At 40.1% G+C, this 14,903-nt stretch overlaps 1 protein-coding gene across 1 annotated transcript in view; it reads left to right on the forward strand.

The window, feature by feature from the left end:
• CUBN (cubilin) overlaps positions 1–14,903 on the forward strand; it is a 324,986-nt gene that overhangs the window by 74,642 nt on the left and 235,441 nt on the right. Inside the window, exon 23 of the mRNA XM_079772268.1 lies at positions 10,405–10,597. Coding sequence (XP_079628394.1) covers positions 10,405–10,597 — 193 coding nt within the window. The remainder of the gene's footprint in view (positions 1–10,404; positions 10,598–14,903) is intronic.

Consider the following 14,903-nt stretch of genomic DNA (forward strand, 5'->3'; position numbering starts at 1 on the left):
GCCCCCTATTGGGGATCACACCCGCAACCCGAAACCCTCACCAGCCTTTTGGTATAAGAGACAAACCTCCAACCAACTGAGCCACCTGGCCAGGGCCTTAACATAGATTTTTATTTTGCAATTATTGTAAGTAATTTAGTAAGTAAAATTCATCTGGAGTTTTAAAAATGTGTATATCCATGTAATCACTACTCCATTCAAAATATAAAGCACTTTTATCATCCAAGAAAATATCCTAGTGTTTCCTTGATCAATCTCTCCACATGTTCCATCTCAACAACTGAAGACCTGATTATTATCACTATTGATTAGTTCTGCCTATTCAAAAGGCAGGTATGAGTAGGAACACACAGTATGCACCCTTTTATCTTTGGCTTCTTTGTTTAGCATAATGCTCCTACAATTTATGTTGTATTTATAACTAGTTTTTTTATTTTTATTTATTTTTAAAAAATATATTTTATTGATTTCAGAGAGGAAGGGAAAGGGAGAAAGAGATAGAAACATCAATGATGAGAGAGAATCATTGATTGGCTGCCTCCTGCACACCCCCTACTGGGGATCAAGCCTGCAACCCGGGTATGTGCCCTTGAGCAGAATTGAATCTGGGACCCTTCAATCCGCAGGCCAATGCTTTATTCACTGAGCCAAACCAGCTAGGGCTTTCTTTTTATTAATGAATAAGCCTTTGTATGGATATATCATAACTTGATTATTTGGACAGTGGGGTTATTTCTAGTTTTTAGCTACTATGAAATAGGCTACTGTGAACATTGATATACAAGTTGTTTTTGTGGACTTGTGTTATCCTTTCTCTTGGGGCAATACCTAAGAGTAGAATTTCTGCGTCATATGGTAATATTATGTTTAACTAGAGGCCTGATGCACAAAATTTGTGCAAGGGGCTCGGCCCTTGCAGCCCTGGCTGCCTCGTGGCCACACACCCCATCCACTGATAGTTCCGGAAGGTCGTTCCGGAAGGTCATCCCACCATCTGGTCTCAATTAGCATATTAGCTCTTTACTATATAGGATTTTATGAGAAACTGCTAAACATTTTTAATAAAGTGGTTATATCATTTTATATTCCCACCTACAATGAATGAGAATTCTACTTTCTCCTCATCTTTGCCAACCCTTGGTATAGTCAGTCTTTTCATTTTTAGCTTCTAGTAGTTGTGTAGTGGTGCCTCACTATTGTTTTAATTTGCATGTCTCTGGTGATTAATGGTGCTGAGTACCTTTTAATATACTTATTGACAATTTATATATCTTGTTTTGTGAGGTGTACAATTAAAATCATTTTGTTCACTTACGTTTGTACTAGAGGCCCGGGGCATGAAAATTTGTGCACTGGGAGGGGGGTCCATCAGCCCAGCCTGCCCCCTCTCACAGTCCAGGAGCCCTATGGGAGCAGGCCTAAGTCACAGTCTGGCCTCTCTCTGTGGGAGGCAACTGGACTGACCAGGAGAAGGCACCTCTCGCATCACCCTGCTGTTGCTGCCACTGTCGGCCATGGCTGCTGTGAGCCCCGGACCTCGCTGCCGCTGTGGCTTTGTCCAGGTGGACGTCGGGAAGATGTCCGCCTTAATTATCATATTACCCTTTTATTAGTATAGATTATTTGTCTTATTATTGTTGTATGCTATATATTCTGGATACAAGTATGTCCTTTGTCAGATAAATGTATTGCAAATATTTTCTCCTAGTATGTACAGCTAGCATTTTATTTTTCTTAATGGTATTGTTTGAAGAGCAGAAGTCTAATATATCCTTTTCTTCTGTTATGGTTAGTGTTTTCGTATTTTGGCTAAGAAATGTGTAGCTATTAAAGTTGTGAAGATTTTCCTCTGTGCATTCTTCTACAAATTTTGTAGTTTTATTTTTTTACATTTATGTTTATAATCCACTTTGAGTTAATTTTTCTATATCATGTGAGTTTTGTATCCAAGTTTGTTTCTTTGCTTGGCAAATGGCGTAATGTTGTTCAAACACTATTTTTTAAAAAAGATTATCTTGTATTCTGTTTCTTGTTAAACTCATTTATTAGATCTAGTAAATTTTTAGTAGATTCCTTAGTATATTCTACAGTCGATCATATCTGTGAATAAGGACAGTTTTATTTTTTTCCTTTTCTTTCTTTTTTTAAATTTTATTTTAATGTTTAAAGTATTACAAATAGTAGTACATATATCTCCTTTTTCCCCCCATTGACCTTCCCCCGGCCTCCCCTACCCTATGGCACATGCCCTCATCCCTCTCCACCCCCCAGTATCTTGTGTCCATTGATTGTACTTATATGCATGCATACAAGTCCTTCGGTTAACTCTTTCCCCCCCCTCCTCAACACTCCACAGCCTTCCTGCTGTAATTTGACAGTCTGTTCAATGCTTCACTGCCTCTGTGTCTATCTTTTTATTCGTCAGATTATAATGTTCTTTATTATCCACAAATGAGTGAGATCATGTGGTATTTTTATTTCATTGCCTGGCTTATTTCACTTAGCATAATGCTCTCCAGTTCCATCCATAGCAGCATAGTATTCCGTTGTGTAGATGTACCATAATTTTCTAATCCACTTATCTGCTGATGGGCACTTAGGCTGTTTCCAAATCTTAGTTATTATAAATTGTGCTGCTATGAACATAGGGGTGCATATATATCCTTTCTGATTGGTGTTTCTGTTTTCTTGGGATACATTCCTAGAAGTGAGAATACTGGGTCAAATGGGAGTTCCATTTTTAGTTTTTTGAGGAAACTCCATAATGTCATAGGTGATAACATTGGCAAATATGTTCTCCCATGCAGTGGGCTTTCTTGTTGTTTTGTTGATGGTTTCTTTTGCTGTGCAGAAGCTATTTATTTTGATCTAGTCCCATTTGTTTATTTTATCTTTAGTTTCTATTGCCCTAGGTGCAGTATCGGTGAAGAAATTGTTTTGGCATGTCTTAGATTTCTCTGTCTGTGGATTCCTCTAGTATTTTTATGGTTTCCTGTCTTATGTTTAAGTCTTTTATCCATTTTCATTTTATTTTTGTGTATGGTATAAGTTGGTGGTCTAGTTTCATATTTTTTTTTGCATGTATCTATCCAATTTTTCCAACAACATTTATTGAAGAGACTGTCTTGACTCCATTGTATATTCATGCCTCCTTTGTTGAATATTAATTGAGCAAAGTGGTTTGGGCCGATTTCTGGGTTCTCTAGTGTATTCCATTGGTCTATATGTCTGTTCTTGTGCCAGTACCAGGCTGCTTTAAGAACAGTGGCTTTGTAATACAGCGTGATATGTGGTATTGAGATCCCACCTACTTTGTTCTTCTTTCTCAGGATTGCTGCAGCTATTCGGGGTATTTTTTTTATTACAGATGAATTTTTGGAGAGTTCGTTCTAGGTCTGTGAAATATGCCATTGGTATTTTAATGGGGATTGCATTGAATCTATAGATTGCTTTGGGTAGTATGGACATTTTAATGATGTTGATTCTACCAATCCATGAACACAGTATGTTCTTCCATCTGTTTATGTCTTCCTCTATCTCTTTTATCAGTGTCCTGTAGTTTTCCGCGTATAGGTCTTTTACCTCCTTAGTTAAGTTTATTCCTAGGTATCTTAATTTTTTTAGTGCGATGGTAAATGGGATTGCTTTTTTAGTCTCTCTTTCTGAAAGTTCACTATTGGTGTAAAGAAATGCCATAGATTTCTTGGCATTAATTTTGTATCCTGCTGCACTGCCAAATTCATTTATTAAATCTAATAATTTTTTGATGGAGTCTTTAGGGTTTTTTATATACAATATCATGTCATCTGTGAATAAAGACAGTTTTACTTCTTCTTTTCCAATTTGGGTGCCTTTTATTTCTTCTTCTTGTCTGATCGCCATGGCTAGTACTTCCAGTACTATGTTGAACAGGAGTGGTGAGAGTGGGCATCCCTGTCTTGTTCCTGTTCTTTGGGGAAATGGTTTTAGTTTTTGCCCATTGAGTATGATGTTGGCTGTGGGTGTGTCATATATGGCTTTTATTATGTTGAGGTATGATCCTTCTATTCCCACCTTGCTGAGAGTTTTTATCAAGCAAGGGTGTTGGATTTTGTCAAATGCCTTTTCTGCATCAATTGATATGATTATGTGATTTTTATCTCTTAATTTGTTCTTCCTTGAATGTTTGGTAAAACATTTTGTTTGCTGGGAGCTTTTTGATGACTGCTTCAATTTCTTCCATAGTTATCAGCCTTTTGAGATTTTTCAGATTCTTCCTGATTGAGTTTTGGAAGGTTGTATTTTTTAGCAATATGTCCATTTCCTCCAGGCTGTCCAGTTTGTTGGAATAGAATTGTTCATAGTATTTTTTTAACAATCCTTTGTATTTTTGTGGGGTTTGTTGTTATTTCTCCTCTTTCATTTCTAATTTTGTTTATTTGGGTCCTCTCTCTTTGCTTCTTGGTGAGCCTGGATAGAGGTTCATCAATCTTGTTTATCCTTTCAAAGAACCAGCTCTTGGTTTTGTTGATCTTTTGTATTGTTTTTTTTGTTTTGTTTTGTTTTGTTTTTTGTTTTTGTTTTTTTGGTCTCTATGTCATTTATCTCCATTCTGATCTTTATTATTTCCTTCCTTCTGCTTACACTGGTCTTTTCTTGTTGCTCTCTTTCTAACTCTTTGCGTTGTAGGGTTATGTAATTTATTACCATTGTTTCTTGTTTTTTTGCAGTAGGCTTGTAGAGCTATGAACTTCCCTCTCAAGACTGCTTTCGCTATGTCCCATAGATTTTGAATTGTTGTGTTTTCATTGTCATTTGTTGCCATGATGTTTTTTATTTCTTCTTTGATCTCTCTGGTAACCCAATCATTATTTAATAGCATGCTACTTAGCCTCCAGGTGTTTGATTTTTTTGGATTGTTTTTATTGTAGTTGATTTCCAGTTTTATGCCATTGTGATCTGAGAAAATGCTTGATATGATTTCTATCTTCTTGAATTTGAAGAGACTTTGCCTGTGACCCAAAATATGGTCTATCTTTGAAAGTGAACTATGTGCACTTGAGAAGAATGTATATTCTGTGGCTTTTGGGTGAAATGTTCTGAAGATGTCAATTAATTCCACCTGATCTAGTGGGTCATTTAGGATTGATGTTTCTTTGCTGATTTTTTTTGTTTAGAGGATTTGTCCAATGGTGATAGTGGGGTATTAAAGTCCCCTACTATGATTGTAGTGCTGTCAATCTCTCCCTTCATCTCCTGCCCAGTGGGGATTGACAGGGGACCTCAGGCTGTGCCCCCCGCTCCAGTGCTGGGCTGGGGGACCTCAGGCTGCTCCCCTCACCTGGGCTGGGGGACCTCAGGCCGTTCCCCCCACCCCAGCACCGGGGGACCTGAGGCTGCACCCCCCTCCTGGCAGGGCTTGACGTGGGACCTGAGGCTGTGCCCCCCCACCCAGCACTGGGCCCGGAACCTGAGGCTTAGCCCCCCCCACCTGGTGGGGCTTGACGAGAGACCTGAATCTGCGTCTCCCACCCTGCAGGGCTTTATGGGGGCCCTGAGGCTGCATCCCCCACTCGGCGGGGCTTGACGGGGGACCTGAGGCTGAGACCCCTGACTGGTGCCGGGCCAGGGGACCTGAGGCTGGAACCCCTGCATAGCGTGGCTTGACGGGGTGGGGCTGGCTGGGTCTGAATCTCGCCCAAGGGGTTGGGGCTGGCTGGGTCTGGGTCTCACACAATTTTGAAGCACCGCAGGTGGGTGGGGATTTGACTCTGGGTCCCTCGGCACGCCCCAGACTCTGACAGGAGGAATATTTTCATATAAATTTTACTAATTTCTTTCATCTCTGACACTTCTATTATAGAGAAAGGGCAAATAGCAATATTTAAATATTTCCTCTAATTAAACCCCTTTTAATGTGCATGAATTTCATGCACTGGGCCACTAGTATAAATATAATTAAATGATAGAACTAAAATTGCATAAAAAGAGGGCAGGTAGACAGAATTGCACTATTATTATCATTGCTATGGAGAGGGACTAGTTTAGTACCAGTTACTCATCAGGGCTGGAAGCAAACAATTTCTATAATTTAGAAGTAATAAACATTATAAAATATTAAAGAATATCATCTTACTCGGGAGAGAGTGGAGGGGGTAATATGGTGGGAGATTAGATAGGTATCCTTCCCTCTTAGTTTTCAATATATTATGTAATACTAGAGGCCTGGTGCACAGATTTATGCACCGGTGGGGTCCCTTGGCCTGGCCTGTGGACATCCCCCGAGGGGTCCCTGATTGTAAGATGGTGCAGGCCAGGCCAAGGGATCCCACTAGTGCATGATCGGGACTGGGAGGGACCGAGGGAGGGCTCCAGGGCATATCCTGCCCATCTCACCAGTCCCAATCAGTTGGACCCCAGTTGGACCCCAGTAGGCTAACCTACTGGTTGGAGCCCTCCCCCCTGGTGGTCAGTGCACATCATAGCAACTGGCTGAATGGTCGGACACTTCACATATAAGACTTTTATTATATAGGATAATTTTAATGGATATTTGCTAGATGTGATCTTGGCCAATCCTCTCTAATAAAATGGTAATATGCAAATTAACCATCACTCCGCTATATAAGCCACGCCCACCAGCCAAGCCACGCCCACCAGCCAATCAGGACGAGTATGCAAATTAACCCCAATCCAAGATGGCTACAGCCACAGAGAGCAAGGTTTCCCAGGTAACAGAGGAAGCCAAGCTTTCCATAGCTGTTGCAGGCCTAAGCCTCCACTCAAGCTACAAAGTTTCAATTATAGAAGGTAAACAAATTCAAACAAATGGCGGCAGAATGGAGCTTGAGAGAGCAGGCCAGGGTTGCTGGTGGCAACAGGGGAAGCAAAGCTTTCCGCACACCCTGGCTGGGCTCAACCGCTTAAGGCTACAAAGTTTCAATTGTAGAAGGTGAATTAATTGCCACAGAAATGGCTGCCGGAGCCCCAGGCTTGGCTCCGCCCCAGGCTACAAAGTTTCAATTGTAGAAGGAAAATAAATTCCAGATACCAGGGCCTCCGCTTGGGTTGCCAGGGGGCGTGGCCGGCCTGCAAACCACCACAGGCCCCTCGCTCAGGCCGCCCCACACCCCAAGGGAACCCTCACCCTTATCTGTGACACCCTTCAGGGCAAACCAGCGGGCCCCCAACCCTGTACCAGGCCTCTATCCTATCTAATAAAAGAGTAATATACAGATTGATCATCACTGCAACACACAATATAGCTGCCCCCATGTGGTCAAAGATCCTGCCCCCATGTGGACACAAGATGGCCACTACAAGATGGCCAGCAGGAGAGGGCAGTTGGGAGGCACCCGGCCTGCAAGGGAGGGCAGTTGTGAGGGACGAGGCCTGCAAGGGAGGGCAGTTGAGAGGGACCAGGCTTGCAAGGGAGGGCAGTTGAAGGTGATCAACCCTGCAGGAGAGGGCAGTTAGGGGTGACCAGGCTGGCAGAGGAGGGAAGTTGGGGGCAAACAGGCTGGCAGGGGAGCAGTTAAGCATCAACCAGGCTGGCAGCGGAGTGGTTAGGGGGTGATCAGGCTGGCAGGCAGAAGCGGTTAGGGGCAATCAGGAAGGCAGGCAGGCAAGCAGTTGGGAGCCAGCAGTCCTGGATTGTGAGAGGGATGTCCGACTGCCCGTTTAGGCCCGATCCCACCAGGATCGGGCCTAAACGGGCAGTCGGACATCCCTCCAGGGGTCCCAGATTGGAGAGGGTACAGGCTGGGCTGAGGGACAACCCCCCGCCGTGCACGAATTTCGTGCACCGGGCTTCTAGTAGTATGATAAGTGAAAATTAATAATGGTTAATAAATTCCTATTTGTATTTGAAGGCATAATAGAGGAAATATGTTTACATAAAAACAATCACAATAAAATATATTTAAGACTCAAATTACCATTTGCTTAAAATTTTATTGAGCAAAAGGAAATTAATTCTACTTGATTAGGAAAGGCTTCACAGAGGAAGTGATATTTGAATTTGACCTTAAATGATAAGTTAGAATTTATTTGTTAAAGGGTGTGTTTGGGGAAAGGGGAAAGTTGTTAGATAAAACATTTCAGACAAAGTGAAGTGTGAATATCATTTGAATACATCAGGGACTGTGTTTACCTTTGTGCCAGTAACAGAAAATAAGATTAATATGTACATCAAAATTTCAGCAGGGATTAACAAACAACCACCATTATGTAGCAATAATGACTTGCATCTGGACAAAGTACAGGAAAATTACTCATCATTACTTCTCAAAAATTTCATTAAATTAGGTTTCTTTACACATGAACCTGATTACACATACCTTTCTCCTTCAGAATAATTGCAAGTTGCATTAGAAATAGTCAGTGGGATTGCATTTCCCTTCTGGGAGTAGAGTGGGTAAGCAAAGAAAAATTATCTCTTTAAGTACAAATGACATGAACCGATAATTTGCTCTAGATATTTGATTTACTGGCTGAAGCTACCTGAATGTCAGGGTGGTCAATGAGTCTCAGTTCTGCCAGCTCAGGATCATAGCCTTTACTTAATGTCCGTCCATGCGATCCATGAATTTTTATCTTTTTTAAAAAATATATATTTTATTGATTTTTTACAGAGAGGAAAGGAGAGGGATAGAGAGTTAGAAACATCGATGAGAGAGAAACATCGACCAGCTGCCTCCTGCACATCTCCTACTGGGGATGTGCCCGCAACCAAGGTACATGCCCTTGACCGGAATCGAACCTGGGACCTTTCAGTCCACAGGCCGACGCTCTATCCACTGAGCCAAACCGGTTAGGGCGAATTTTTATCTTAGTAATACTTATTACTGGGTCTGAAATACTTAATCTACCAACTCTCTCCCACTTCTCTCTCTCTCTCTGATCCTTCTCCCTCCCTCTCCTGCCTTCTCCCTGTCTTTTTCCTCCCTCCCTCCCTACTTGCCTCCTTCCCTCCCTTCCTCACACCCTCCCTGTCTCCCACCCTCTCTCCCTCCCTCCCTTCCTCCCTCCCTCCCTTCCTTCCTTCCTTCCTCCCTTCCTTTTTTTCCTCCTTTAAGTAATATCCTAGCAGATGATACAAATATATGGAAAAGTATATGACATTCATCTTTGAAGCTAAATATCACTGTCGATTCATTCAATACAGTAAATCCTTGATTGTTTGCTGCTTCAAGCTGAGTAAACCAAATAGTTGGTGAATGCCTGGTACTCTGAGGGCTATATGGAGGTAGTAGAGCCTGTAATATTTGCTATATGTCTCTGTGCTCTCAATCTCAGCGGTTCCTCTGTTACTCTGAGTATGATTACACAACAGTGACCAGGGAAATAACATACCTAAACATCCTCATTTTCTGTTTTTACTCATAATTAAGTAGAATGGCGCATTATCTCCCAAAACATTTCAGTAGATCTGTGTCTACTCCTGGACCCTGGATTTATATTATTACTGGGTTTAATTGAATATACATTAAAATGCATTGACACCAGATTTTCTTTGGGAAATATCTCAGATTTGGAGAGCATAAGAGGTTGAGTGGGTTGGTTAGTAAATATGGAATCTGAAGGACTGAAAAGGTAAAGTTAAAACTCTTAAAGTGGAACAGTTAATATTTATTTAGGACATAAGATTGTCCAAGTACTATCTAAATGTTTTGTGTGATCTAATTTATTCCCCATAATTTGTGCTCTGTTTTTCTTATACCTTTCTGGTCTATTTTGAAACCTAATGATGATTACTACCATTTGTTGAGCACATACCATGTGCCAAGGCCTTTAATTGCATTGTCTCTAAGCCTTAAATGTGTACTCAAAGATAGTTACCATCTCCATTTTAGAGATGAGGCTCAGAGAGGTGAAGTCACTTGCCCAAGGTTGCATAGCTTGTCAGCATTTGAGCTGGGCACTGATTCATGGTCACTCTGATCTGAGTCTCATCTCCTATTCTTCACCCTTATGACTGAGGTACCTGCTTTGTCATTTCTCAAAAATGCATGCTTTGGTTAGAACCATTTGAAATTAAGCTTGTGAAAAAGAGAATAGAACTAAATTATTTCTAAGCCCCCTTTATGATTTTTGTAGTTGAATCTCATTTGTAATGTTCATGGTAATTTGCCTGAATTAGAAACATTATAACACTTCCAAGAACATAAAACATTCGTTTACTTTCAATATATATAACAAATTTATACTACTTAGCTTAGGTTTACTATTAAAAATTGTTATGCCTTTGAGATTTCAAAACTTCATTTTGAAATGGAATTACTCTTTGAAATTTCCAAAACAGCCTATATTAAAAATCAAGTAAATTGGCACAAATTAATCAAGTGTGTATTACTGAATGTCTTATGAATGAAATGTAGCATAATATTTTTTATTTTCTCTCTTGTGGTCTATTTCTTTTCACAGTATGCTTGGAAGACTATACAGAAGAATCTGGTATGTTTACTTCTCCAAACTTCCCCAATAATTACCCCAACAACTGGCAGTGCACTTACAGGATCACAGTGGGAACTAGCCAACAGATTGCATTGCATTTCACGAACTTCTCCTTGGAGGAGGAATTTGGTGGAAAATGTCTAGGAGATTTTGTGGAAATTAAGTAAGCACCTTTGTTTCATCATAATGCTTTTCATTATTTCCATTCACAATCTCTCCTGGAAAGGTTAAGGAAAATATATAGAATTTCTCTGTAAAACTCCTTGCAGTTCTCTTTCTTATAAGGCATAATGTTTTTCATTTGGAGCTGGACTTACCAGAAGAAAAACAGAGAATTGCATAAGATTCCAAATATTTTGAAGAGAGTATTTTATTGCAAATATTTGAAAATAAACTCCAGATTTTATTTGGGCAGAGTAAACAAATGTACTACCACTTTGAAATTAGATACTAGTTATTGTTGCATATGTACTTTATATAAAATTAGTTTATACTTTAGGGTGTCAGTGTCCATTTAGTCTAATTAGATCATAAAATGATGCTAAGATAGCAACCTTATCTTAAGGTTTTCACAAAGTTTTTTGTGTTAAGCAATAAGTCTAGGCTTGTCAATTTCAGTGCATGGCATTTTTTCTTTAATTCTTTGAAAGAATGTGTTTAAAAAGTTATAGGTAAGTTAGCTTATCTGTTGATATCTCTCCAGATCATCAAATTTGAGTTAAATTTGGCTAATCAATTTGGCATACATCAGTTGTAAATATTTTATTGGCATTTCAAAAGCCTAGAATCTTATACTATTTGATGGTAAATTTTATTCGATGATATAAAGTAAGGTACTAAAAAAGTCATACTTCTATTACATCATGCTAAAATAACATAATTGCCTTTATTTATAACAGTTAAACATTGAACTTTTATATTGAGTGAATCATGTTTTTATTTTTTTTTTAAATTTCTTTATTGATTAAGGTATTACATATGTGTCCTCATCCCCCTATTACCACCCCCACAATCCCACCACTCATGCCCTCACCCCCCTGTTGTCTGTGTCCATTGGTTAGGCTTATATGCATGCATACAAGTCCTTTGGTTGATCACTCCCCCTTAACCCCACCCTCTCCTACCTTCCCTCTGAGGTTTGATGGTCTGATCGATGTTTCTCTGTCTCTGGATCTGTTTTTGTTCATCAGTTTATGTTGTTCACTAGAGGCGTGGTGCATGAAATTCGGGCACAGTGTGTGTGTGTGTGTGTGTGTGTGTGTGTGTGTGTGTGTGTGTCCTGGAGCCCAGCCTGCACCCTCTTAAATCTGGGACCCCACGAGGGATGTCAGACTGCCCATTTAGGATCGGGCCTAAATGGGCAGTCTGACACCTCTCTCACAATCCAGGACTGCTGGCTCCCAACAGCTCACCTGCCTGCCTTCCTGATTGCCACTAACCACTTCTGCCTACCAGCCTGATCGCCCCCTAACCACTCCCTTGCCAGCCTGATTGATGCCTAACTGCTCCCCTGTCAGTATGATTGCCCCTAACTGCCCTCCCCTGCCAGCCTGGTAACCCCTAACTGCCCTCTCCTGCAGGCCTGGTAACCCCACCCCCCCCAACTGTCCTCCCCTGCAGGCCTGGTCCTTCCCAACTGCCCTCCCCTGCTGGCCATCTTGTGGCAGCCATCTTGTGTCCACATGGGGGCAGCCATCTTTGACCACATGGGGCAGCCATCATGTGTGTTGGAGTGACAGTCAATTTGCATATCACTCTTTTATAAGATAGGATTATATTCCATAAATGAGTGAGATCATGTGATATTTATCTTTTTCTGACTGGCTTATTTCACTTAGCATAATGCTCTCCAGTTCCATCCATGCTGTTGCAAATGGTAAGAATACCTTCTTTTTTCCCCGCAGCATAGTATTCCATTGTGTAGATGTACCACAGCATTTTAATCCACTCATCTGCTGGTGGGCACTTAGGCTGTTTCCAAATCTTAGCTATGGTGAATTGTGCTGCTATGAACATAGGGGTGCATATATCCTTTCTGATTGGTGTTTCTAGCTTCTTGGGATATAGAATGAGAGTTCCATTTTTAGTTTTTTGAGGAAACGCCATACTGTTCTCCACAGTGGCTGCACCAGTCTGCATTCCCACCAGCAGTGCAAAAGAGTTCCTTTTTCTCCACATCCTCGCCAACACTTGCCATTTGTTGATTTGTTGATGATAGCCATTCTGACAGGTGTGAGATGGTACTGCATTGTTGTTTTAATTTGCATCTCTTGGATAATTAGTGACTTTGAGCATGTTTCATATGTCTCTTGGCCTTCCTTCTGTCTTCTTTCAAACAGTATTTAGGTCCATTGCCCATTTTTTTTATTGGATTGCTTATCTTCCTTTTGTTAAGTTGTATGAGTTCCCTGTAAATGTTGGAGATTAAATCCTTATCAGTGATAACATTGGCAAATATGTTCTCCCATGCAGTGGGCTTTCTTGTTGTTTTGTTGATTGTTTCTTTTGCTGTGCAGAAGCTTTTTATTTTGATGTAGTCCCATTTGTTTATTTTCTCTTTAGTGTCCATTGCCCTAGGAACAGTATCAGTGAAGAAATTGCTTTGGCATATGTCTGAGATTTTGCTGCCTGTGGATTCCTCTAATATTTTTATGGTTTCCCATCTTATGTTTAAGTCCTTTATCCATTTTGAGTTTATTTTTGTGTATGGTATAAGTTGGTGGTCTAATTTCATTTTTTTTTTTTGCATGTATCTGTCCAATTTTCCCAACAACATTTATTGAAGAGACTGTCTTCACTCCATTGTATGTTCATGCCTGCTTTGTCGAATATTAATTGAGTATAGTGGTTTGGGTCGATTTCTGGGTTCTCTATTCTATTATATTGATCTATATGTCTGTTCTTGTGCCAGTACCAGGCTGTTTTAAAAACAGTGGCTTTGTAATACAGCGTGATATGTGGTATTGAGATCCCACCTACTTTGTTCTTCTTTCTCAGGATTGCTGCAGCTATTCGGGGTATTTTTTTTTATTACAGATGAATTTTTGGAGAGTTCATTCTAGGTCTGTGAAATATGCCATTGGTATTTTAATGAGGATTGCATTGAATCTATAGATTGCTTTGGGTAGTATGGACATTTTAATGATGTTGATTCTACCAATCCATGAACACAGTATGTTCTTCCATCTGTTTATGTCTTCCTCTATCTCTTTTTTCAGTGGCCTGTAGTTTTCCACTCATAGGTCTTTTACCTCCTTAGTTAAGTTTATTCCTAGGTATCTTAATTTTTTTGGTGCGATGGTAAATGGGATTGCTTTTTTAGTCTCTCTTTCTGTAAGTTCACTATTGGTGTAAAGAAATGCAATAGATTTCTTGGCATTAATTTTGTATCCTGCTGCACTGCCAAATTCATTTATTAAGTCTAATAATTTTTTGATGGAGTCTCTAGGTTTTTCTATGTACAGTATCACATCATCTGTGAATAAGGACAGTTTTACTTCTTCTTTTCCAATTTGGATGCCTTTTATTTCTTCTTCTTGTCTGATGGCCATGGCTAGTACTTCCAGTACTATGTTGAACAGGAGTGGTGAGAGTGGGCATCCCTGTCTTGTTCATGTTCTTAGTGGAAATGGTTTTAGTTTTTGCCCATTGAGTATGATGTTGGCTGTGGGTGTGTCATATATGGCTTTTATTATGTTGAGGTATGATCCTTCTATTCACACCTTGCTGAGAGTTTTTTTCAAGGAAGGGTTTGGATTTTGTCAAGTGCTTTTTCTCTGTCAATTGATATGACTACGCAATTTTTATCTCTCAATTTGTTTATGTGATGTATCACCTTTATTGATTTGAGGATATTGTACCATCCTTGCATCCATGGTATAAATCCTGCTTGGTCATAATGTATGATCTTTCTGATGTACTGCTGGATCCGATTTGCTAGAATTTTCTTGAGGATTTTGGCAACTATGTTCATGAGGGATATTGGCCTGTAATTCTCTTTCATTGTGTTGTCTTTATCTGGTTTTGGTATTAGGTGATACTGGCTTCATAGAATGAGTTTGGAAGTGTTACTTCCTCTTGAATTTTTTGGAATAGTCTGAGGAGGATAGGTTTTAGTTCTTCCTTGAATGTTTGGTATAACTCTCCTGTGAAGCCGTCTGGGCCTGAGCTTTTGTTTGCTGGAAGCTTTTTGATGACTGCTTCAATTTCTTCCATAGTTATTGGCCTATTGAGATTTTTAGAATCTTCCTGGTTGAGTTTTGGAAGGTTGTATTTTTCTAGGACTATGTCCATTTCCTCCAGATTGCCTACTTTGTTGGAATAGAGTTGGCCATAGTATTTTTTAACAATCCTTTGTATTTCTGTGGGGTCTGTTGTTATTTCTCCTCTTTTATTTCTGATTTTGTTCATTTGGGTCCTCTCTCTTTGCTTCTTGGTGAGCCTGGCTAGAGGTTAAACAACAATCTTGT

The sequence above is a fragment of the Cnephaeus nilssonii genome, assembly GCF_951640355.1.
Source record: "Cnephaeus nilssonii genome assembly, chromosome: 1".
Classification (NCBI taxonomy): Eukaryota; Metazoa; Chordata; class Mammalia; order Chiroptera; family Vespertilionidae; genus Cnephaeus; species Cnephaeus nilssonii.